General features: G+C 37.6%; 1 protein-coding gene across 9 annotated transcripts in view; it reads left to right on the top strand.

The window, feature by feature from the left end:
• STRBP (spermatid perinuclear RNA binding protein) overlaps positions 1-27,141 on the top strand; it is a 148,377-nt gene that overhangs the window by 84,179 nt on the left and 37,057 nt on the right. For all 9 annotated transcript variants that reach the window (XR_013353718.1, XR_013353719.1, XR_013353720.1 and 6 more), the window contains 6 exons: positions 1,911-2,055; positions 9,819-9,910; positions 10,444-10,539; positions 11,635-11,746; positions 12,409-12,506; positions 12,722-12,833. Coding sequence is in view for 6 of the 9 variants with exons in the window: in XM_077850568.1 (XP_077706694.1) it covers positions 1,911-2,055; positions 9,819-9,910; positions 10,444-10,539; positions 11,635-11,746; positions 12,409-12,506; positions 12,722-12,833 (655 nt within the window). In the remaining 3 variants the exon portion in view is untranslated. The remainder of the gene's footprint in view (positions 1-1,910; positions 2,056-9,818; positions 9,911-10,443; positions 10,540-11,634; positions 11,747-12,408; positions 12,507-12,721; positions 12,834-27,141) is intronic.

Below are 27,141 nucleotides of genomic sequence, written 5' to 3'. Positions count from 1 at the left end.
TGCAGATCACAACTGTGTAAACCCTGTATTTTTTGTCTCTTTGGCGAGGACCTTTATTTCTGGGCACCACAGTTGTAAAATGTTCTTATTGAGCTAGCAAGTAAGTGTTCAAGGCAAGGACCTAGAAGAAAGTACAATCCATGTAAACCATTTTAAATTTGAAGAGACTGGGGCTGTTTAGGTAAGAGAAGACAAAAAAAAGACACATATCTTTTAGTTTTTGAAGGGCTTCTTAGAGAACGTAAAACAGGCTTGAACTCTTAAGAACAGTGGTAGACATTAGGAGAAAAGTGTATTTCACTTTATCATAGCCAATAGAGTTATCGAACCCTGAAACCAGCTGCTTTATTGTGACAGTTCCATTACTATAGGTATTCGGGTAAAGGCATCCAAGTGAAATGGGTACATAATTGTATTCCCATCTCATATTCAGTTGTATACATGTACACATATATGCCCACATACATATACTTACTGTTGCTCTTAATATTTCATGGAATTATTTTTAAGCATGATTTCTACCTTTATTCCCTGTCTCCCTGTTATTTTCTTGGTGTTTGTATGGAAAACCAATTTCTGATGTATGATCTTATTTTCTTGTAAATTAAAAATCTTTTTCCTTAGCACTTTCCCTAGCAAAACTTCTAGTAATACCTTAATTAATTGTGGTTGTACCATACCTTTTCTCTACATTCTTTTTTCTAGTGTTTAGAACTTCTTTGAGCAAGGGAAAAGGGTGAACAAAACCAGAAATCATGTTTGGTTAGCCCAAAACTTATACCATGTGATCTGCATGGATAGTTGAAAATTTAGTTTGACTAATTCTCTGTTGGATGTCTTTAATGTTATTAGTGTCAATGTAAACAGGTTTCTGTTTTTTCTCTATATTCTAGTTCTGGTTTTTCCAGTGACTGTGTGGCCTTTCCCTTCCTTAGTTTTCTTTATTGAAAATTAGGGTAATGAATTTTCTATTAGCTATATTTTTTGATATAAATGTTTATGATAAAATGCTATTTTTATGAAAATGGCTTTGAGATCTTTTAATGCACACTGATAAGCAAAGACCTGGTAGTGTTTCCAGCCAGCTATTTGTGTGAGGTAATAGGAATTTCACTACCAAGAAAGACCCTGTGTAACTTATTAAATTATATGTATAATGTATAATAATATATTAAATATAACTTAATATGTGATTCTAATTGGTGATTGTTTTGTGGAAGGCCCTTAATATATGTGTGTAATTATATGCTAAAAGAAGTACTGTATGTTTCCCTGTGGTTCCCAGGTGACTTTTTCCATAACAATAGGTTTTCTGGAGTGATCTCTAAGACCTGCTTGTCTTTTGGGAAAGGTTACTTGTCTCTGCTGTTTGTTTGTTTGTTTTTTAAACAGAGATCCTTTTTCATTCTTCTCAATCAAGAATCCTTACTTGATTCTCTTTAACAGCTACATAATCTTATATAAAAACGATTAATCTTATGTTTTTGTAAGTCCTTAATAAGTAGGAATTCCTTTTGAGATGGTTCTCCTTTCAAAAAGGGATTTGATTTAGAGAGCATTCTCAGCAATTTATTATTTTACAGTAGTTCTGAGAATTTTAAGAGCAACACTTTACCCATTATCACATAATGACGCTGTTGGTATTTTTCAAATATTAGAAAGAAAGGTTTTAAAGATTGTCTAGTAATTGTATAAATGGTTGACATAGTTGCTTTTTGAGATGTGGAGAAAGAAGATTTGCTGGTAAGTTGGGAGGAGAGAGAAATGTTATTCTTAAACTAAAGAACTAGTTAAAGACTTTACTCTTTCAGCCCAGTATTACTAATATTGAAAACTAAGGGGCAGTCATTCATTTTTTTGAGATTTGTATCTAGTTAATTGGGTGTTTTTGAAATCTTGATGACTTTCAGAAACTCACAGAAGAGAAATACCAAGTGGAACAATGTGTAGATGAAGCTTCTATTATAATTCGGAATACAAAAGAGCCCACGCTAACTTTGAAGGTGATACTTACTTCCCCTCTAATTAGGGACGAATTGGAGAAGAAGGATGGAGGTACACATGTATATATATTTGTTTTGTTTGCTTACATAAGACTTCTCTTGAATGCTATGTTAAGTGTGCTTAACGAATTTAAGAAATAACTTTTGTTTGATGCCACTCATAGTTTTTTAAAAAGTTGTATTTCTATGTAATTGCTATATTTTGCAAAAGTGTATACATTTGAAATATATATTAATTCAGAAACCTATTGATTATTATGTTGGTCTCAACTCTAATTTTTATACTATTATGATATTCTGTTTTACTTTGTCTGCTATTACATTGTTACTGGTATCAGCCAACCTATTCTATGTAGTTTGGCTATTAGGTCTGACTTGAGGATTAAATGTGTTCCAGAACAATATTGTTTTCAAATTTACTCGCTTACTACTTCAGATTACTCATTTGCACATTGCTCTTGAATTTAGTAAGTATTATAACCTTGTAAGATTTATGTCCATGTGTAAATATGTTTTATAATGTAAGAAATATAAATTGGGGGATTGTTTTCTAAAAATTAATCTTTAGTAAATTTCTTTCTAGGAGTTTTGTGATCCTGTTAACATTTGTATATGGTATATGTGGGAATTATGCTTTAAACTAACTTTCTTCTGAAGTTAAAAAGCCTTGTATGGCAGTGTCATCCTCATAAAAGTAGAGTAAGAAATCTGTATTCAGCTTTGAGAAGGAATGATGGAGCTGGACTTCTTTATCTGACATTCTTATCCTGTCCAGTTAGTTTGTTTCTGCCTCTCAGTCCTATCCTTTGAAACACTTGCCATGTGGTATTTGTCCTGTGTTAGACCTTTGACCAACTGGCCCTTCTCTGTCATGACAGTTCAGAGGCAGTGTGGCTTATCTGGGCCAGTGGGGACTCCCCGTTTTTTATCACTAGACATTTAGCAAGTCCCATTGCCTTTTCTGCTACCTGAAATACCAGAGCAGTAAGAAATATTGGTCAGTTTCTTAATTTATGTCAAGTTGATGATAAAATGATAAAGTAAAAGACACATAGTGATCTTAGAATTTAGAAATTTAGAGTTTTGGCAGATAAGTCTCATAGGATTTCTTAAAGCAAAAGTAGATATATACTCCTTTTAAAAAAAGTTTTTTTGGGTAACTAAAAATCAGCTGTACCATACCCAACAGGTATGAAGTAGACACATTATGAGTCAGATTTTAAAATTAAAGTGTATTGGGCAGCCTGGGTGGCTCAGCAGTTTAGCGCCGCCTTCAGCCCAGGGCGTGATCCTGGAGACCTGGGATCGAGTCCCACATGAGGCTCCCTGCATGGAGCCTGCTTCTCCCTCTGTGTCTCTGCCCCCACCTCCCTCTCAGTCTCTCTCTCTCTCTCTCTCTCTGTCTCTCTCTGTGTATCTCTATGAATAAATAAATTTTAAAAAATCTTTAAAAATAAATAAATAAATATAATTAAAGTGTATCCAATCTGTAATTGGGTTTATGCCATTACTTTTTTTCTATATATAGTATCCCTTATACTTCTGAAAAACCAATCCTGAGTAGCTTAATTTAACAGCAGTACAGTTCACCATTAACTCTAGAACTATAAAGTGATTTGTGAAGTGTCAAGATAATTCTGTTAATTCTGGTAAACTGTGTTCTACTTGACCCTCTTAAAGCCAACCATTTCTAAGAATAGTTGTAATTATAGGTATTATTAACAATTATTTGAGTATAGAGAGATAAGAAAAAGACTGAAGTCACCGAAGACTAGATTAATTCCACATCTGCTTGTAGCTGTAGGCATCTCTTCTGTTATTTCTTTGAAAATATTAAGAGAACCTCAGGCTTCTTTTTTCCCATGGTTTTTGTACACTTATGTATTATGGCATAGTTTTCTGTGAGACCCTTAAACTTAGTCTGTTGCATCTATAACTTTAATGTCTGTTCACAGAAGCTGGAAACAAATTCTTAGTGGACTGCACCCTTACTAAAAGACTAGTTGTGGTAGAATTGAATTTGCAGTAAAGTAAGAGAGTCATAGTTTCTGTTCTAGATATTGGGTAACTAAAGGATCCCAAGACCTTTTTATGAGCTGAATCTCATCAGCTGATGTTAACGTTATTGTGTGGAATCAGTAAGGTGAAAGAATTTGCCTGGATCTAATATGTAAAAACACACATTACTTCCTTTTCTTTTGAATGGCAGAAAGATTTGCTTTGCACATGTCCTCCTTAACATCTCAGGCCTGTTGACTCGCTGTTATCTCTTATAATTTGTGCATTTTATCTAACTTTTTTCAAAATGCTTTTTTATCTGCACTGCAGTTTTGCATATTTCTGAGCAACTTTGACAATCCAGCATGACTTAGCATTTGAGACCTGGGCTGTACGATTCTGGAGGACTTAGTTCCTCTCACCGAACAACTCTTCCCACCTTGATGCAGTTCTTTTCAGCTGCATGGGGGGAAGGACAGGATTTCATTTGGGTTCTAGGAATTTCTAAGACTGAGAGATACCCTCCTTTTCAAAATCTCCAGTCCTTTTCTTTTTAATACTCAAAAAAATATGCATTGTAACTCTGTTTGAGGAGACATTTTCCTATAGATCTCCATAGCTCTCCTCCCCACCAGCTATTCACAGTACATACATACTCACATCTTTCTCTTTCCTCTCTTTGCTTGCTGCATATTTGGGTAAAATCTAAAAAAGGGACAAAAGTGTGCTTGCAAGCAGGGAGATCTGGAGGACTGGGGCAGATGAGAACATCACACACACTTAGCTCCTCAGGGTTGTCTCTGCAGAAGTGGGTCTAACTATTCATTCAGATTGCTGTTTACATTTTCAGTGGCCAGAGTATCTAGTCAGTCTCTTTGGTACCATTAACAGTTTCACAGGTAAGATCCCTTCTATGCTGTCAGTTTCCTTGCTGTACTCTGACTCTTTACTTGAAGGCTCACTAGAATAACCATTCACCATCACTATATGCTTCCTGCTTTGGCACAGGAGAAGGAGTATCAAGGGCCTGGCAGTCCGGTGTTCAATTCTTAACTCCAGTAGATACTCTTGATTTTTGATCTTGGACAGGGTTCTTCATTTTAAACTGTGGATAGGAAACACTGTAGAAAGTTGTTTGAGGTTGGGATGCCTGGGTGGCTCAGCTGTTGAGCATCTGCCTTTGGCGCAGGGCGTGATCCCTGTCCGGGGATCAAGTCCCGTGTTGGGCTCCCTGTGAGGAGCCTGCTTCTCTCTCTGCCTGTGTCCCTGCCTCTCTGTGTGTCTCTCATGAATAAATAAATAAAATCTTAAAAAAAAAAAAAAGTTGTTTGAGGTCAAATGAGAGAATTTATATAATGTGAACTGTACGATACCTAGCACAAAGTATTTGCTCAATATAGTGGTAGTTATACTTACTCAGCTTACTAAAAAGACTCCCAGTGCAAACTCACATACTCAGACGGCCTTCAGGTCTCAGTGAGAATAATGTGTACTCGATAGGTCTGAGGAACTGAACCTAAGCACAGGTAAACTCTTAAACATCCACTGAAGTGTAGTATTGAAACCCAAATACTGTATTTGCTGCTGTGCTAATAATGAGCTGATTTGTGATATAGCTTATGATTCATCAAAGGTAGGTATGTTTTCCTCTACCCATGTCCTTTATCCCTAGTGCCTGGAATGGTACCTAAATACATTGTAGGCAAAAAAAAAATCTGTTAAAAAATAATTTTTGTAGCCAGCATATTGTCTGGTATGTAAGAAGCATTAACAGTGGGCATCTTGATATTCAAGCAACATATATTGAAGATTTAGCTGTGTGAGAGTATTTTATAACTTACTGTGTTAGAAGCATTTTCTCATATAAGATTTAACCTTCACAACAGCCCTAGGAGGTAGATAATTGCCCTGTTTGATAAATAAGGAAAGTCTCTGGTTTTACCCAACTCCTCCGACACGAAGTGTCCCGTGTGCTTTCTGCTCCCATTACTCTCTATGGTGAATGTAGGAGCCTCTGAGCTGATTTAGTTATTCTCAGCCTCACATGGTCTCAGCTTCTGTTGGTGCTTATGATTTTAAGAAGCATATTTACTGGGAGGGTAGTAAGTTACCTGTTTGTTATATTTACAATGCAATTTGAAACCAGGGAGATAGGGAATCTTTAGCGACTCTGTGGCTTAGAGTAAGATGAACCTCTGTCCTCAGTATCAGGGTAGGTTTTTAAGGGGTCACAGAGAAGCTGCCCAAAAGTCCCTTTTCACATGTTGGTACCAGCATGAACTTCTCATGCATCTTGGCAGTTCACTAGCAATGAGTCCTGCTAAGTGGAAGGCATTAGGTTCTCACAGTCCAGAAATCACAACTGGGATTATAACAAGACAGTAGGCTTTATTTTCCTGCCTTCCCCAGCTGCTAGACCCACACTATTCAGTACAAATCTTTAACCATTATCTTTTCAGTGGCTGGCTGGCTGGTTGCCTACTGAAGCATTGAAGAAAAGTCATAACTAGTTATGTCTCTGTTCTACCTTATTGCTACATTTACCTGTCCACATTATTGTGGCATGCTGTTTTGCGTGGACAGTGGCTTGGTGCCTAGTATCTGCTGTTCAGAAATCTTGAAGGAATTGAGAAGGGTTTGCCACGATATCTTCAGGCTAACTAGAAAATTCTGTCAGCATGAATTCAGTAGCTCAGTGACATCCAGATTGTCGAAGAGGCCTTTATGATAACCCAGCTCAATTATTTTACCTTTGAAGAGTCCAGGTTCCTCACAAATAACTTTCATTTAACACAGTCATGTTCTGGCTTTTGCCTACCCTATCACCAGCCTAGTGTTTTGTTAACAGCCAGAGAGCTAGCATGCATGTAAAAGCATTGAGAGAAACTTACCAACATTTCCTGCAGTATGTTGCGTTTCTGGTCAGTGATCTAACCTCTAACCAAATAAGTAAAGTTAGGCATAGTAGACTTGTCTTCCAGTGCTTCCATCGTTGCTTTATGTGCCTTCATGCCCTGATGCCAGGTTACTGGGCAATAAATTTTTAAAAGCTGTTTTTCTTTGCTTTTGGCATTTTTGTCATTCCCCAAGCCCATTCCCTCTGCTGTTTCTCATCTGTTTTATTGGTCACTGTAGGAAAATGAAATGGCTCACCGTTCCATTGTTTCTAATTTAAAGACTCCAAATGTCTTTTTACCAGAAAAGTTTTGCTTCTCCACAAAATTGAAACACCTATGTTAAAGTTCACACAGAAATGCTAAGCTTGAGGTTTTGCTACAAGAAGTGGCATTGTTTTTCCACCAGCAATTCTGTGCTTGCCACAAAAGTTATTTTTCTTAATGAATGAAAAAATATAAAACTATTATTTTTATATAAAGCAAATAGGCAAGCAGGGCTTATAAGTAGCACTGCAGTGCCATATGAATTTATACTGTTTTAAGATAGGAAACTTTGAAGAGGATAAAATGAGATGAATTATTACATTTCCTCTGCTGTTTCCCACCTCATGAATATTGAAACATTCTGGGTCTTTGGACTTTTTGACTATGAGAGCTTGAAGAAACATGGCCATTCTGGTGGTGATGTAAAGGGAGTCCGGTGCAAGCCTTCTGTTCACTGCCTGTGCCTTTCATCTCTTTTTAGCAGAACCTGCTGCCTCCAAATATTGACAGTCTGTAGCAAGATGATGTCTATTACCTTTTTAAATAAGAGTTTGTGATTATAATATGATCTTGAGGATGAAAGAATTTATGTAAATATTTTTGTTGTTATCCCCCTTTAAAAATATCTGTGTTGTAATGAACATAAGATGTTATTTACAAGCTGTGACCACTGGATGAAAGTACCAGAAAGGTCAAAAAGAGCTTTGGTTTGCCTTGTCTTTTCCTATGCAAACTTCCTCTGACTCAGCCCTGTCTTCCATTGTCCCCTTTCCCAACACTCCTACTAAGATGATTGACTAAAACTTAGCTTGCCTTATTTTTAACTTGAAAATTAAAGTCTTGAAAAATAAGTATGTTCGGTACTTTTTCTTGAGATTACATTACTTAGCAGTCAGTCAACCTTTGTCATGTCTAACTTTTAAGAGGTTCTGATCATTCATTTATAGTACTTTGTTTTATATGGTGCCTGAGCTTTACACAGATGTTTGTACTGACCATAGTTCAGCATTTTGATATGAAAACATTAAAATGAGTTAATGGTATGTTTTATGTTGTTAGAGACAGAATTAAGCAAATCCAAGAACTAGATCATTTGTGAAGTAAATACTCATAGGATATGGCTGTATATTCATAGTATATCTATGTTTATAAATTACATGAATAGGTTTTTTTTTTTTTTTTTTTTTTTTTTGAGGCTTCCCATTTTATGAGTAAAAAGGGACAGTGGTACGAGATCCTGGGTTGTGAATTTGTTGGCAGAGGTTAATGTGAAACAATGCAAGTATCTGCTGTAGAGCTCAGCTGGTCAGAAAATAAGTGTGTAGCACTTCAGCCTTTAGAGCATTGCAGCCTAGAGAGGGCCACAGTTTGTTCTTTCATAGATTTGTTTTCTCTTGGGCCTTATGCCTTTGGTTTTAGTTAAATGACATTCTGTCAATTAGAATATACAGTACAGTTGCCTTAATAGAATCTTATGATAACTGACGAATCCAAAAAGTATCAGTTTGTTTCCCATTTTAAAATATTTACAATGTATCACTTGGCCCACACAAACATATTACCTTCTGAGACTGTTAGGATTATACTAGGAAGAAGTGTTGGGTGGACTCTCCTGTATCTAAGAGTGTTTAAAAGAGAATGGTGAATCTGACTTCATTGGGTTAGATGAAGAATGATTCCTTAGGAAACATTTGTATGTTGTATGCATTACAAATATTGCACTAAATATTGCTCAAAAGCCTCCTTTCTAGTAGTTGAGAGGAGATAAACATTTGGGAATCCAAACTTGGATTTAGTATCCTGTGACATCAGATATGGATATGATATGGATATTTATCAGATACGGATATTTATCATTGATCACATGTTTGAATTCTTACCTTTGTTGCTCTGGGCCATCTAATCCAACTTTAAAATGTTAAGGCAAGTTAGATAACTCTAATTAGATAGTATTCTTTGCTGCCTTTTTTTTTTTTTTAAGAGGTAGATCAAACTTAAAATGTTCCAATGTACTTCATTTTTGTAGTTTTAATAATTTTGTTCTAGAAAAGCAATAATGAGAGAATTCAAGGTAATGCTTGGAGAGTTCTCATCAGTGGAACAAAGTTTCTATTAAGGGTTATCTTGTTGAATGGATTTATCTAGTTCAAAAAAAATTATGATACTTAGTGTATTCTCAGTAAATTTCAACTTGATTTTATAAGAGATCCCCAGTTTCCCTCAGGAGCTGATCAATAGTTCCTCTGTAAAGGAAAGTCATTGTTGCTCCTGGTCCCAGATTTGTGCCGTCTGTGCCCCTGTCCCGACAAAGGCAAAAGTGCTGTGTACCTGTTTTGTGCCCTGTAGTGTTAGACACATGCTTACTAAGATCCCAGATCATATGTAGCAGTGGTCACATGTTTGTTTACTAAATGAATGCTTTTGTGCTCCTGTTGTATTTATGCACAGAATGGCTCTGATGACTGCTTACCTAAATAATCATCATGCATGTAATTTAAGAAGAAAGCAACAAAACAAAGCCAATTGTGAGATCTTCTGGGAGTCTTATTAGTTCACTCAGATGCTGCTCTTCTTTTTATTTTTATTGTTTGGTTGATTTGACAGGAACCCCTTGGTCAAATTGTATCTGTCTTTCTTTATCCCATTTTCCTATTAGAAAAGGTTGCGATGAAAGATCCTCCGGACTTATTGGACAGGCAGAAATGCCTGAATGCCTTGGCGTCTCTTCGACATGCCAAATGGTTTCAGGTTGGCTCTTTGTTATTATTTTATTGTTATTGTAGCCTTGTGCAGGTTTCATTTGGAATACCTGCCATTTAATGGTTTCTGTGCACATAATGTATAAAATGGGGGTGCTTTCTACCTGATAGGGTTATTGTAGGAGTAAATGAGTTAATTTAGGTAAGATGTAGAGTATAGCTCTACACAGTTAATGATATTTAATTATCATATAATCTCCTTTGGCATAGTACTCTGAATTTTAAATGATGGCTTATAAAATAAAGACAGGGATGAGCAAAGCTGAAAGATAAATGGTTGCCCAGAATGGGATTGCCATGAGGCTATAAGCTATTTTAATAATATGCTTCCTTTACATTTAAAAATCTGCCTTTCTAAACTATAGTTTTACTGCTTTTAATAACTTAATTTTTTAGTTTGCTTGACAACTGATGAATGAGTGGCTAATTAGTATTCACTTTAAAGAATCTATCCATGATCCATGTGCTTAAAATGAAGACTGGATTTCAACAGGGATATTGGAATCATTTTGTTTGTTTTAGGCAAGGGCAAACGGATTAAAATCATGTGTAATTGTCCTCCGCATTCTACGTGATTTGTGCAACAGAGTTCCTACATGGGCACCATTAAAAGGATGGGTAAGTACTTATGGTTAAAAGCAAATTCTGTAGCTGTAGTCAGAGGAAATCCTGTAGAAATTACATGTTACTGTAAAATGGCTACATTCTGAGTTAGGTGTGCATTATCTATTCTCTAGAAAAAAATTATACATCTTTTTATATGCTTTTTTTACACATGTAACCTGTCTCTTCTACCTCATTATATTCATATTACAGAGCCTGAGATATTTTTCTGACAAAAAGGTTCTATACCTGTTAGAAGTGACTATCTTCTTGCACTTTGTACTGGTAGTTCATCTACTGCTGATGAAAGCCTCCCTGACTGGCACATTTCTCTTTCAGTGCTACTTCCATTTAAAATAAAAATTACCTGATATGCCTGTATATGGCTCCCCTGTCTTCTTTTTCCTTCTCTTTGGGTGTACACACTTAAATAAGTTTGTTTAGTAAGTAAAGTCAGGCAAACAGTACACTTAACCACAATTATGGATATTGTTTATAATATGTATTGCAAAATTTATTTCATTTGGAAATTATTATGCTTGACCCAATCAAGACCACAGCAAAGAACGTAATAAAATAAAGCTTTAATAAAAGCTCATTTTAGATTAATCTAACATGTATTACTTTTATATATAGTATATATGAGTTTTTAATTTCTTAACTATGGAGACTTGGTCCTTTATTTATTCTAATTGTGGTACTTGGGGCAGACTGTCCGAAATGAAGTTGTAGGTGGTTTGAGTGCTTTCTAGGTTAAGTAGGAAACAGATGGGCTGGGTCTGAACATTGATTAGTTCTTAGCTATTACTAACTTATACGAAAGCTTGTTAAATCTTTGTTAAATCAACTTGGTGAAGTGATTCTTTCAGGGTAACTGAAAATCAAGTTTTTGTAACACAATGTCTTTTGAATATGTTACCTCAAAAATGATTGATTTAAAACTCTGGGGTAAAAGTTGATAATCATGCAGGAAAAGTTAATTGGGCCCAAAATATTAAATTGACTTTCACCTTTTCGGCCTCCATTGTAGATAGAAATGTCAGCTCACATTTAACTGGAATCCTTTTAACACTTGGTGCATGTACTAATTTGTAATTTAATATCTTCTAGCCACTAGAGCTTATATGTGAAAAGTCTATAGGTACTTGTAATAGACCTTTGGGCGCTGGGGAGGCCTTGAGACGAGTAATGGAGTGTTTGGCATCTGGAATACTACTTCCTGGTAAGGGTTTCAAACTCTGGAGGCAGAAGAATCAGAAACATTTCATTTTAGTTTACTTTTCTAAATATGTGCTAAATTTATCCTCTGCACAGGAAAATGATGCGTAGGTGTTTTGCTTGGAATGTTAGCAACTAGAATGTTTGAATGTTGGGAAAGTGCTATAAAACTCTCTTTCAATAACTGTAATTTATGTTTTATATGTACTAACATAAAAGGTACTAATAAGATACTGTGTCTGCTATGAATTTGCTTTACCAAGAGTCCTGAATTTGAAAATGTAGGTGTTTGGTTAAAATGTATGAAGTTCATTATGTTTGCAGTCTGGTGTTTAATTTGGAAAAATTAAATTTAGTCTTATTTTACATATGTAATCCCTTTAAAGATCTGGGATGGTTCATCCTACTGTTTCTAAATTCTTAGAGTAAGACCCAATTTTGTCCTTAAATATGTAAGTGACTTCCAGTATAATAAGGACATTTAAGTGTTAACATATTGAAAATGAGAGTGTCCTTTTTATTCCATTTAATTGAGCATACTTTTAACCTAGTTCTTCAGCTTTTTTATTTCTTATTCTCTACATTCTTTTCTCTCTTTTGTGTTAGTTCATGGAATTTTAAACTCAGTTCTAAGTGGCTTGTGTTTTTCTTTTGCCTTTACCAAAGGGGGTCCTGGTTTACATGATCCTTGTGAGCGAGACCCAACAGATGCTCTGAGCTATATGACCATCCAGCAAAAGGAGGATATTACCCACAGCGCACAGGTAGAAGATGGGGCCTGTCAACAGTGATCTATTAGAGGGAGATCATAACTTTATTTTCTGAATTATTCTATGTAAACACTTTTTTCTTGCATGTTATTAGGGACTTTTGCCATCATAAGGATAGCATTTAATGAGTGTCTTTTTAGTTACATGTACTGAAGGCTTTATTAATGGCCATTGAAATTTATGAATAAATATAATCTTTTGTTCTTTAGCATGCACTCAGACTCTCAGCCTTTGGCCAGATTTATAAAGTGCTGGAGATGGACCCCCTTCCATCTAGTAAGCCTTTTCAGAAATATTCCTGGTCAGTTACTGATAAAGAAGGTGAGTATTTTATTGGGGGTGGATCTGGGCAATGGTGGAAATGGTCATGCACTGCGTCTCTTATTAGAGCAGAGGGAACTTTATTGTTAATCCAAGTCATGTGTTGCTTTTCTTCCTGACTTTCTTATGTCCCATCAGTAACATCAGCTTAATATCATTTATTCTTAGTAGTGACAAGCTCACTTAGTTAAGTTGGCCAGATTCCAGTCTATCCATTGTACTGCACAGATTTAGGGACCCTTTGAGAACCTCTAGTTGAAGTGAAAAAGATGAGCCATAAGCTGAGAGGAGATGTTATCACAGTCACTGACCAAGTTAGTCTTTGTCCTGCTTGGAGGTGTTATATAACTAAAAAAGGGAAAGATCCAGAGGAGGAGAAAAGTATACTGGAAAATTTAGGGCTATTCCATTTGACCTAGTCTGTCTGAACTCACAGTTTCAATAGACAGAGCACAGGCTCTGGGGTCAGTATGACCTTGGTTGGTTCTAGTCAGAGCTCCACTACTTACTACTAGCTTTAGGGGTTCATTTCTCTCTGTATGGATATTACCCCTACTTTATTGGCTGATGTCAGATTAAAATGCTCAACTCAGTGCCTGGATTACTTAGACATGAATCACTTAACTCATTGTGCACAATACAGGTCTTCTCCCAACCCTTGGTGCCCCCCCCACCCCCATCTCCTGTTATGCAAGAAAGTAGCACTAGTTATTCTTCACCTGGGACTCAGGCCATCTCCCACAATGGATATTATTCTAATAATTTTTATATGACAAAAGTAGTGTGATGGCACAATCTATTTATTTAAACAATAGAATTCCATTGGGTTAAAATACTTTTCAGGGAATCCACAAAACCAAAACTGTTTCATAATAATACTAAGGGTTTTGAGTGTGTGTGTGTGTGTGTGTGTGTGTGTGTGTGTGTTTTCCATTCTTTGTCTCATGAGTGTACAGTTCTCCTGAGGCTGCATGTGACATGTGATAGCATCATTCTGGCTTTTTTCCCATTTAAGATGCATGTTTTTATTGAAGTTAAAAAAAAATTCGTAACCATACAGAAAGAGTAAAGTAGACAAGAATATTATTATCTGACTATATAATGTCCTCTCATTCTTGGTGGATCACTAAAAAATAACAAAGGAAAAAAAAAATAACAAAGGATTGTTCTCTATGCTAATTTTAAGGTTGTCCAGTTACACCATTATTTGGTATCTTCAACAGGTTAACTTCTTAACTATTTAGAGTTTCTTCTCAGAAACATTCATATATTATACTGGAAACAATCATAGTTTATTTGGGGAACATTCATATTTTATACAGGATGTACAAATTTAGGACAAGACAATAAAAAAAAAAATACCACACAATTGTAGCTGCAACACTTTCCTAGCTGCATTGTGAGGTTTATGTTCAGTCTGCTGCCTGATTACACAATCATTACACAATGATTTTTGTGTAATCTTATATTAAAATTGTTTTAATTTCTAGTATGTTAAATATTGGTAAATATTACCCACAAAACAAAGCTCTTTGAGTGTTCAGTAATTTTTTTAAGAGGCTAAAGTGGTTCTGAGATTAAAAATTTGAGAATCACTGCCTAATGCTGTAAACTTCTCAGGGATCAGGAATTCTCCAGATTCTACTATAACTTAAAAACCGAAGCTCAGTAAATGTTTGTGGAATGAAAGCCACCTTCTTCCAGAGGGTGCTCACAAAGCAGCAGAGTTTTTTGTTTTTTAAAGATTTTATTTATTCATGACAGAGAGAGAGAGAGGCAGAGACACAGGCAGAGGGAGAAGCAGGCTCCATGCAGGGAGCCTGACATCAATACTGGGTCTCCAGGATCATATCCCAGGCTGAAGCCAGTGCCAAACCACTGGGCCATTGGGGCTGCCCAGCAGCAGAGGTTTTGTGGGGAGAGGGCAAAGATTTTTTGAAGGGGATTCACATAGTCATGTGACATTAGGGCACTGTCTGTGAATTGAATAAAATTTTCAAATACTTATATTCTTGTGATTAGTATGGAAAATTTTGCTTGAATAACTAAATTCATAGAAGCTCCTTTGGTTTGGTTTTTTCTTTCACTAGATAGTAAAAGTATATCTACTGTTATGTGGTTTAGGGTTTTTTGTTTTTTTTTAACTTTAAACATCTTTCTCAAAAGTTTGGAAACTGTTGTTCTGTCAATTTATAGCTTAAAATAGAACCACACGGGATCCCTGGGTGGCTCAGTGGTTTGGCGCTTTCCTTTGGCCCAGGGCACAATCCTGGAGTCCCAGGATTGAGTCCCACATCGGGCTCCTGGCATGGAGCCTGCTTCTCCCTCTGCCTGCGTCTCTGCCGCTCTCTATGTCTATCATAAATGAATAAATAAAATCTTTTAAAAAAAATAAAATAGAACCACACTGTCAGTGTTTCCATTCAAGCACTATCAGTTACTGACTGCATGAGCTGGACAAGTCACTTACCCATCTGTGCCTTAGCAATAGGAGGAGGGGACCATGGCCGTTGCCTCCAGACCCATATGGCCTTCTTTCTCATATCTTCATGTTTTTAGCACGTAGCTTCTTAACATTGGCATTTAAACTTTATTCTTCCAATTCTTGGCGATTTTACTATGCACTCAGACAATTTTCCCCAGAATTTTGACTTATTAATTTCCTGACTTCCCCTTCCCCTTAATTCCTACCTCAGTTACCCATTCTGTGGACATACTCTAGACCTGTCTTCAGTAACTATATTCTTTCCATCATCTTATTTTCAAGAATCCCACTTCTAACTGCCTCTTGTCATCAACTAGTACCCCCTACTCCAGTTCTCTGGAGAGAGTGCCTCACCACTTATTCTGATACCTTTTCATAGTCCTTCATGTTCTCTCTTCTGTCCCTCCTCTGCTTATATTCCACAGTCTGTCATTATGATCACTTCCTAGTACATGCCTTCACTTCCTTGATCCTATCTTCCTGGCACAAGTCTAACTCTGGGGAAATCCGACTCTGTGCCTAGACCAGGCTGTTGAACATTGTTGGAGGAAAAATACAGTCATCTTGACTTTTCCCTTTAGATCTCAGGTATAAATATCATTAGGTAGACCATTTGTTTTGTCTGGCAATCCTTCTTCTGTAAGTTCTAGAGTTCTCTATAGTTTTCTTAGATAACTGTTCTCTTCTCATTTCATACTTCGTCTTCCAACACTTACTCTCATCTGATGATTTTGTTTGCTCGAAGGACCTATGTATTTCCTTGACTGTGGATAGACTATCCAGGCTCATAAGACCAGTCTTTCTGTTTGTTTACTTTATCCCATCCTCCTTGCCTACAAGTAGACATTATTCCAGCAATTCTTTCTTTTCTAACTAGCATCAACTCCTCACTTTGTACTGGATTATTTTCATCAGCATAAAAATCTGCTGTAGTGTCTCCCATTTGAAAGAAGAAACCAGGGCCTTGGCTCATTCTGGTTAAGTGTCTGCCTTGGGTTGAGGTCATGATCTTAGGCCCTGGGATCAAGCCCCTGCTGAGCAGGGAGCCTACTTCCTCTCTCTCTGCCTCCCCTCTTCTTACTCCCCCCCCCCCCCACACACACACATACTTTCTCTCTCAAATAAATAAACTCTTTAAAAAAAAATGAAAGATGAAACCAAATTCCACTCCGATTCTGCAGTTACCTCCAACAGAGTCCCATTTTCTGCTTATAAATAGTACTTTTGGAAAGAGTGGTTTATTCTTTCTCCTTTTCTTTACTTTTTAAAAAGCTTAATCTTTTTTTTTTTAAATTATTTATTCATGAGAGACAGAGAGAGAGAGAGAGAGAGAGAGAGAAGCAGAGACACAGGCAGAGGGAGAAGCAGGCTCCCCATAGAGAGTCCAGTGTGGGACCCTGCAATCACGCCCGGAGCCTAAGGCAGACAATCACTGAGCCACCCAGGCATCCCTTAAAAAACTTACTCTAATCAGGTTTTTTCCTCACCACTTTGTCAAAGTCTCTGTTGTGACCTTCGTGTTACTACACTCACTAAGCAGTTAGTTTTCAGTCCTCATTTTAGCCAACTTTTTAGCCACATTTGACGCAGATGAACATTTTTTTCTCCCAAATTTATTTTATGATATAGTATGTATACAGAAAAGAATAACACGTATCATTTAGAAAATAATGATTAAAAAATTACATGCAATCACCACCCTGGTTAAGAAGTACTGTTAGCAGGCAGCCTGGGTGGCTCAGCGGTTGAGCGTCTGCCTTCAGCCCAGGCCATGACCCCAGGGTCCCGGGATCGAGTCCCATGTCTGCCTCCCTGCATGGAACCTACTTCTCCCTCTGCCTGTGTCTCTGCCTCTCTCTCTGTGTCTCTCATGAATAAATAAATAAGATACTTTTTTTTTTTAAAAAAAGAAGTACTGTTAGCTTCTCAGAAAGCATCTATTTATCTCTCCGTATCACCTCTCTCCCCATGACCTTACTAATCATTCCTGACTTTTTGATAAGCATTTCCTTGATTTTCTTTATAGCTTTCCCACCTGTGTATGCTTTCCTGTTTATTGCCCAGAATTTTACAGAAAGAGAGTCAAACAATTTAATCTTTTGTTATTGGCTTCTTTTTGTCCAGAAAGATTGGGGTACATTCATGTTGCTGTGTATAGCTAATATTTGTTCATTTTGGTAGCTATGTAGTATCCATTATGAATGTACTACAACTTGTCCGTCTACTTTTGCAGGACATTTGGAGTCTTTTCATTTTTTGGCATCCACCAGCAATATTGCTGTGAGCATTTTATTATGTGCCTCCTTGGGTATATATCCAGGAGCTACTGCAGACTGGCATACGATTTAGTAAATGGTTATATATATCAGTTTACATACCAGCAGTGTATGGAAATTCCTGATGCCCTATATCCTCCGCAGCATTTGTCATTGTCACACACTTTTTCTGACATGAAATACTACTTCTCATTTGACTTCTAGGTCATTACTTTCTCTTGGTGTTTCTAGCCACACAGGCCTCTCCTCAGCGTTGTTGGCTTTTCCCCATCTTCCTGATTTCTGAATATTTGAGTGTCCCAGGGTGCAGTCCTCAGACTATTTCTCTTTATTTACACCTTCATGGAGTCCCTTGTCATGAAATTTGTATATATTGTTATAAATATATATGTATTGAATATATGAAGTGTATATATACACACACACATCTGTATATTACTACCAGCCCCTAGCTACCAGCCTCTGACTGCCTCCTCAGTGCCTCTGCATGTCTAAGAGACACCTCAAACTTAAGATGTCTTATATCCAATTTCCTGTTCTTACCCTGCCTCTGATATGCTCTTTCCATAGTTATCTTTGACCCAGTCATTGAAAACTCTATCTCTGTGCTCAGGTCAGACACCTTCACCCTTGAATCCTGTCTTTCTTTCACTCTGATCCAGATCATCAATAAATCCTGTGTTTTTTACTTTCAAAATATGTGCAGAATTCAGCTATTTCTTTAACTTCTTCACTATTATTATCCTGACCTACACTGTCATCATCTCTTACCCGGATTATTGCAGTTGTCTTTTCTTTCTGGTCTTCCTACCTTTGCCCTTGCTTGCCCCTGTTGTCTGTTTTCAATAAAGCTGCAGTTCTTTCTTCCTTTCTTCTTTTTATCTGGAAATAATTACAGATTTACAGGAAGTTACAGAAATAGTACAGAGATATTGCATGTACCCTTCACCCAGTTTCTCTCAAGTTACATCTTATGTAACTGTAGTATGCTTTCAAAACCAAGAAATTGACATTGATACATTTTATGCCATTTTTATTACATGTGTAGATTTGTGTAACTAGTGTCAAAATCAAGATACAGAACTATTTTACTGCCACCAAGGTCTCTCTCCTGTTGCCCCTTTGCAGCCACACTCACTTCTCTCCCCTCAACCATCTCCCCCCTCCCCCCCCAGCCCTGGATACCATGCATTTTTCTACATATCAGTGATTTTATATGATTTGAATTATACAGTATGTGATCTTTTGAGAGCCCCCCCCCTCCGCCCCCGCCCACCCTTCCTAGCATAATTCCCTTTGATCTACCCAGGTTTTTGTGTATCCCCAGTTCTTTTCTTTTGACTTTTGGGTAGTATTCTATGGCATGAGTGAGCCAGAGTTGATTTAACCATGCACCTATTGTAGGACATTTTGTTTGCTTTCAGTTTCAGGCTATTATAAATAAAGCTGCTACAAACAATCTTGTGTAGGTTTTTGTGAACAGTTAACAGAAACACAAATTTTTGTTTTTTGTCTTGGTTGGCAGTTTTCCTTTATTCTAATGTTTTGTTAAGTTTTGGCTCTAAGGTTATGCTGGCCTTACCAAGTGAGCTGGGAACTGTCCCTTCTTTTTCTGTTCCTTGGAAGAGTTTGTGTAAGATTGATGTTATTTCTTCCTTAAATGTTTGGGAGAATTTATCAGCAAAGCCTTTTGGGCATGTGGTTTTCTTTGTGGGAAGGTTTTAAATTATAGATCTAATTTCCTTAATAGGGAAAGGGCTGTTATCTTCTTATCAAAGTTTTAGTAAATTGTGTTTTTCTGGGACTTTGTCCATTTTGTCCAAATTTAAAAATAAAGTAGTTTAAAGATCTTATTTTTCTGTTGTTTGCAGTATTTTTAGTGATGTGCTCTTAAAGATTTTTTTTTGTTATTTATTTGAGAAAGAGAGAGATAGTGAGAGAGAGCAAGAATGGAGTGGAGAGGGAGAAGCAGGCTACCCACTGAGCAGGGAGCCCAACTTAGGGCTGGCTCCTAGGACCCCAGGATCATGACCTGAGCCAAAGGCAGATGTTTAACCAACTGAGCCATCCAGGTGTCCCTTTAGTGGACACCTCTTGTATACATTTTATACCTCCTTTTTTCTCCCTGATCTCTCCCATTAAAGGTTTGTCAGTTTAATGAATCTTTTCAAAAAAGTCAACTTTGGGGGCACCTGGGTGGCTCAGTGGGTTGAGCATCTGACTCTTGGTTTTGGCTCAGGTCATGAGCTCAAGGTTGTGAGATTGAGCTAAGTCAGGCTCTGCACTCAGTAGGAGAGTCTGCTTGAAATTCTCTCCCTCTGCCTCTCCCTCTGCTCGCACCTGCATACGCTCTCTAGAATAAATAGATCTTTTAAAAAAATCAATATGAGTTTGTTGATTGTATTCTGATAATATAGTGAAATAGACGTTCTGTTTCACTGATCTGTGCTCCTTTATTTTTCCTCACAACCTTCTTTGAGTTTAATTTGCTGGTATTTTTTGTTTTTAACTTTTTGAGATAGCTGAAATTATTTATCTCTTTTGGTCTCTTATTTTATCATATATACTACTTAGACTGTAAATTTTCCATTTTAAGCCCAGATTTGTGTGCATTACACCCCCCCCCTTTTTTTTAAAGATTTTATTCATTTATTCATGAGAGACACAGAGAGGAAGAGACACAGGCAGAGGGAGAAGCAGGCTCCATGCAGGGAGCCTGACGCGGGACTCAATCCCAGGTCTTCGGGATCACGCCATGGGCCAAAGGCAGACGCTCAACCACTGAGCCACCCAGGGATCCCCTCTTTTTTTTTAAGAATTTATTGGGGATCCCTGGGTGGTGCAGTGGTTTGGCGTCTGCTTTTGGCCCAGGGCGCCATCCTGGAGACCCGGGATCGAATCCCACGTCGGGCTCCCAGTGCATGGAGCCTGCTTCTCCCTCTGCCTGTGTCTCTGCCTCTCTCTCTCTGTGTGACTATCATAAATAAAATAAAAATTAAAAAAAAATTTATTTGAGAGAGAGAACTCGAGTGAGAGCACAAGTGGAGGGGAGGGGCAGAGGGAGAGAGGGACAAGCAGACTCCTTGTGGAGCAGGGAGCTGGATGAGGGGCTTGATCATGAGATCATGACCCAAGCTGAAGGCAGATGCTCAAGGGACTGAGTCTTCGAAGTGCCTCATACGCTTTTTTTGTTTTCTTTTTTTTTTTTTTTGTTTTTCTTTTCTTTTTTTTTTAAGATTTATTTCAGAGCATGGGCAAGTGTGGTGAGTGCGGGCAGAAGGAGAGGGACAGAGAGGATCTCGAGCAGATTCTCTATTGAGTGCAGAGCTAGAGATGGGGCTTGGTCTCAAGACCCTGAGATCACGATCTGAGCTGAAATCAAGAGTTAGAGGGCAGCCCCAGTGGCGCAGCGGTTTAGCGCCGCCTGCAGCCCAGGGCGTGATCCTGGAGACCCGGGATCGAGTCCCACATCAGGCTCTCTGCATGGAGCCTGCTTCTCCCTCTACCTGTGTCTCTGCCTCTCTCTCTCTGTCTCTGCATCTCTATGAATAAATAAATAAAATCTTTACAAAAAAAAAAAAGAGTTAGATACTTAACCGACTGAGCCACTGGGGTGCCTCACATTACATCTTTTTTTTTTTTTTTTTTTTTTAAGATTTATTTATTTACTTGAGAGAGAGTGAGAACAAGAGAGAACAGAGGGAGAGGGAGAAGCAGACTAACTACTGAGCCAACACAAAGTTCGATCATGACCTGAGTGGAAGGCAGATGCCTAACCCAGGTGCCCCTACGCTCTTTTGACATGAGTATTTTCATTCTCAGTTAAAACTATTATTTTCCCTTGTTATCAGCTCTTTGACATATAAGCCATTTAGATGTCATTGCTTCATTTCCAGACAAATGAGGATTTCCGATTTATCTCTTTATTTTTGAGTTCTTATTCTGAGATCTAAGAACATGTTTTGTATGATTTCTGTCCTTCGATATTTCTTGAGACTTATTTTTTGGCCCTGTACGTGGTTTTTGTAAATGATTCATACTCTGAAAAAGGTATGTATATTCTACAGTTGGTGGTCAGAATGTTCTTTATATGTCAGGTCACATTTGTTTATTTTGTTGTTTAAATCTTATATACCTGTACTATAGTTTTTGGTTAACTTGTATGTCATTTCCTTTCTATAGTGGATTGTCTCTGCTTGCAGGTCTGTCAGTTTTAAATTTATACTGTATTTTTCATTTCTATAAAGTTTCAGATTTTTTTAAATAAAGAATTTTATTTATTTATTTGAGAGAGAGAGAGAGAGAGAGCATGAGTGGAGAGGAGAGGGAGAAGCAGACTCCTTTGCTAAGCAGGGAGCCCCACATGGGACTCGATCCCACGACCTTGGGATCACGACCTGAGCTGAAGGCAGATGCTCAACCGACTGAGCCACTCAGGCACCCCTATAGTTTCAGATTTTTTGCATAAATTCCTGTTGTCTGTATCTGTCTCTCTTTGAGCATTCTAATCATTCTTTTTTTTTTTTTTTTTTTTAAGATTTTATGTATTTATTCATGAGAGAGACACACAGAGAGGCGGACATAGGCAAAGGGAGAAGCAAGCTCCCTGTGGGGAGCCAAATGTGGGACTCAATACCCGGACTCCAGGATCACGCCCTGGGCCGAAGGCAGGCGCTAAACCACTGAGCCACCCAGGCGTCCCCTAATCATTCTTTTTAATCAAATGTGTTTTTGAAAGCTCAGTCATCTGGGTCCCTTTTGGGTCTCTTCCGTTGTCTGCTCCTTCTTGATTTTTGATCACAATATCATGTCTTCTCACCTACTTAGTTATTATGAGTGCTGGAGACATTAAGTGAACAGTTGTAGAGAATTTAAAACCCTAGAGTGGGATCCCTGGGTGGCGCAGCGGTTTGGCGCCTGCCTTTGGCCCAGGGTGCGATCCTGGAGACCCGGGATCGAATCCCACATCGGGCTCCCGGTGCATGGAGCCTGCTTCTCCCTCTGCCTGTGTCTCTGCGCCTCTCTCTCTCTCTGTGACTATCATAAATAAATAAAAATTAAAAAAAAAAAAAAACCCTAGAGTAATGATATCTTGGAGGATTTACGTTACTGGGCGATGGCTTGTGGAATTGGCGATCCTGGATCTTTTTTTTTTTTTGATCCTGGATCTTTTGAATGCAATCAAGGATTAAGGTGGTTTGACACTGAGCTTGAATCCATAGGAGATTCAGACTGTTACTACTTTATTTACTTCTAGTGTATGACATTGCAGAGGTCCAACTCGCAGTGTGGCGGATTCAGCAGGCCTTCTTTGCTTGGTGCATCTCAGGTTTTGACCCCTGAGTGCTGCTAAAAGTTACTGTGTTCAGTTCTTAGTGGCTTCTCCTGGACTTGGAAGATGTATCTAGGGGAAATGTGCCTCTAGTGCAGGGTTTCCATTATGTCTCAGATCTTGACTCCACAGTTCTTTAATGTCCAGGAATAGATGTTTTTTCTACATTTTATTTAGCTTTTCTAATTCTTCTCAGGAAGGCTTTTTGAATTTACTTACTTTCTCATACTGCGTAGCGGAACTTCAGTATTTTGTAAAAGTTCCTCTAAGTGATAGCAAGGGTTGACAACTACACTCCCTCCTCATCTTCTGTAATCATTCCCTTCTTGTTTAGGCTACTCCAACTGCTCAGGGGTTTATGATTTTTCTTAAGACCTTTGTACTTGCTGTTTTCTCTGCCTGGGACTCTTCCCCCCCCCCCCCCCCCCCCCCATATTGCTGAATGGCTCATTCTGTTATTTTCATCAGGCCTTCATCTAAGGGTAACCTTATCTGTGATATCTCTTGACCAGGCTGATGAATACCACACATAAAATAGCAACCTGGGACACCTGGGTGGCTCAGTGGTTGAGAGTCTGTCTTCACCTCAAGGTGTGATCCCTGGGTTCTGGGATGGAGTCCCTCATCAGGCTTCTTGCAGGGAGCCTGCTTCTCCCTCTGCCTGTATCTCTGCCTCTGTCTCTGTGCCTCTCATGAATAAGTAGATAAAATCTGAAAAAATAAAAATAAAAAAAAATAGCAACGCCTCCACCTCCACAAGCCTTTTATTTTTCTCCATTTTGCTGACCATCACACAACATGTAATTAGTTTCCACCACAATGTGTAAACTCTTGGAGACATTGTTTTGTCCCATTATATGTCTAGCACCTAAAATTGTCCTGCACATAGGAAATACTCAATTAGGGGTACCTGGGGGGCTCAGTTGGTTGAATGTCTGCTTCTTGATCTTGGCTCAGGTCATGGTCTCAGGGTCATAAGATCTAGCCCCACGTCAGCTCCACACTGGGAATGGAGCCTGCTTAAGATTCTCTCTCTCCCCTGCCTCCTTCTGCCTCTCCCTCCCCACTCTCTCTGTCTCTCTTAAAAAGAACAGAAAATGCCCAGTTAATATTTATTGCTGAATGAATGTAAGAATGAAATTATGATAAAAGTACAGGCTTTATAGGTGCTTGTGAGGTTTAAATAAATTAATATATTTAAGTGAAGACATTTACAGTTAAGGTAAGCATATGGTAAATACCCATGTATTATTTTTCAAAATTGTTGCCTCTCAAATGATATTTCTCATTTCTAGATATTGTAGAAATTGAAAATGACTTGCTTTTTGTAAAGGAGGCCTATTTTTTTTCCTCTCATATTACTATTATGATTAACACCAGATTTTACAACCCTGGGGCTGGAATAGTAGAATGAAGCTTAATCCCTGGAACTCTGTTTATGTAACTGCAGGATTTAGAGAATAGACCTGTATATATAAACTAGCTTGTGATTTCCAAGCAATCAGGAAACAGTTTTTAATGTAACTTAATGAGTTGGAGAGCGATTAAATAGGCATGATTCCTTTTAACTTTTATCTTGTAAGAACTCCATTCTGGGAAACTGGCACACTCACAGTTACATAAGTAATGCAAGTGAAATACAATACTAAGCAGATATAAACAAATACTGTTTTTGTTGAAAAAGAACATCAAGATTGATTGACCTGAGTGGTAAGTATTGACTCAAGCAAATGCTGAAGTCAATGTTTATTGCAAGGCACAGTAAATCTTGTTGACCAGAAAATACATAGTTAATTTCAGTAATATTACAGTGTTTCACTAGAAGTATCTGGAAATCCTATGGAATGAATCTCTTGAGATAGCTTTCCTTTTGGAAAAACCCAACAATGAACTTTTGAGTTGAAGACATAAAGTTCTTTTTAAAGTCCTTACACATACTGATAAGCTTTTCCCTGATTATTTTTAACTTGGATAGCCATGTTCTTCCCTTATGCCTGAAATTGTCATTAGTTAGTTGCTTTATTCAAGAAATTGATTGATCAGTTTTTGTTCCATATCCATTATACTGTGTATAAGTTTTATGTTAGATAGTTTATAAGATACAAGGAGGAAGTATCTTTGATGTTCATTGAGTTTAGTGAAAATACAAGATCTCTATATATGAATAGGCAATGGCATAAGACTATATATGACACTTTGAGTCTGATACCATAGAAATTATTTTAGAAAGTTGAGATGAGAGGAAAGATGAAGAAAACTTTAGGGAGAAGATGAACTGTAAATAAAATCTTTTTTAAGTTTTTAATTCCCATTAGTTAATTTACAGTGTTATATTCATTTTAGGTGTAAAATATAGTGATTCAGCAATTCCATTATCTGGTGCTTGTGACAAGTGCACTCGTTAATCCCCATCATATATTTAACTTTTTTTTTTTTTTTTTTTTATTTATGAGTCATAGAGAGAGAGAGAGAGGCAGAGACATAGGCAGAGGGAGAAGCAGGCTCCATTGCACCGGGAGCCTGACGTGGGATTCAATCCCGGGTCTCCAGGATCACGCCCTGGGCCAAAGGCAGGCGCTAAACCGCTGTGCCACCCAGGGATCCCCCCATCATATATTTAATGCAACCCCTCACCTCATCTCCCTCCCTTCTGGTAACCATCAGTTTGTTCTCTGTAATTTTAAGAGTCTGTTTCTTGATCCCTCTCTCTCTCTCTTCTTTTCCCTTTGCTCATTTGTTTTGTTTCTTAAACTCTACATGAGTGAAATCATATGGTATTTGTCTTTAATTATTTTGCTTAGCATTATACTTTCTAGCTTCACTCATGTCATTGCAGATGACAAGATTTAATTCTTTTTTATGACTGAATGATATTCCATTATTATATGTATGTGTGTGTATATGTATATATATATGTGTGTGTGTGTGTGTATGTATATATATATAATATAAAAGAATGAAATATACCTCTATATATTCACATACACATACACACCACATCTTTATCCATTCAGGTATTGATGGATACTTGGACTACTTCCATATCTTGGCTGTTTGAAATATGCTTCTATAGACATCAGTGTGTGTGGATACCTTTGAATTAGTGTTTTTGTATTCTTTGGGTAGCCCAGTAGCATGATTGCTGAATCATAGGGTAGTTCTATATTTAAAATTTTCTGAGGACCCCCTACACTTATCTTCTATAGTTGCTGCACCAGTTTGCATTCCCACCAGCGGTGGAGAGGGTTCCTTTTTTCCCCACATCTTTGCCAACACTTGTTTCTTTTGTTTTTGATTTTAGCCATTCTGACAGGTGTGTGGTGATATCTGTTGTAGTTTTGATTTGCATTTCTCTAATAATGAGTGATGTTGAGCATCTTTTCATATATCTGTTGGCCATCTATATGTCTTCTTTGGAGAAATGTCTTCTGTCCTTTTTTTTTTTTTTAAGGTAATCTCTACACCCAACATGGGGCTTGAACTCACAACCCTGAGATTAAGTTGCATACTCCATCAACTGAGCCAGCCAGGCATCCTTGCCCATTTTTTAATTGGATTATCTGTTTTTTGGGTGTTGAATTGTGTTGGTTCTTTATATATTTTGGATCCTAACCCTTTATCAGATATGTCATTTGCAAATATCTTCTCTCATTCCATAGGTTGCCTTTTAGTTTTGTTGACTGTTTCCTTTGCTGTGCAGAAGCTTTTTATTTTAATGTAGTCACAGTAGTTTATCTTTGTTTTTGTTTCCCTTACCTCAGGAGACCTATCTAGGAAAAAGTTACTATGGCCAATGTCAAAGAGGTTATTCCTGTGTTCTCTTCTAGGATTTTTATGGTTTAGGGTCTCATATTTAGGTCTTTAATCTGTCTTGAATTTATCTTTGTGTATGGTATAAGAAAGTGGTCCGGTTTTTTTCTTTTGCATGTGGCTGTCCAGTTTTCCCAACACCATTTGTTGAAGATACTATCCTTTTGCTCACTGTATATTCTTTCCTGCTTTGTTGAAGATTAATTGACCATATAGTTGTAGGTTTATTTCTGGGTTTTCTATTCTGTTCCATTGATCTGTGTGTCTGTTTTTATGGCAGTACTACATAATTTTGATTATGTAAATAAAATCTTGAGTAGGGTTTGAATAGGCAGACAAAAGAATGGTTTGTAGTGTGAGAAATAGAGTTCCAAAAGCATAAGATTTTAGTGCATGGCCTTAAAA

This window comes from Canis aureus, chromosome 16 (assembly GCF_053574225.1).
Source record: "Canis aureus isolate CA01 chromosome 16, VMU_Caureus_v.1.0, whole genome shotgun sequence".
Taxonomy (NCBI): Eukaryota; Metazoa; Chordata; class Mammalia; order Carnivora; family Canidae; genus Canis; species Canis aureus.
This window is presented reverse-complemented; position numbering and strand designations above follow the sequence as displayed.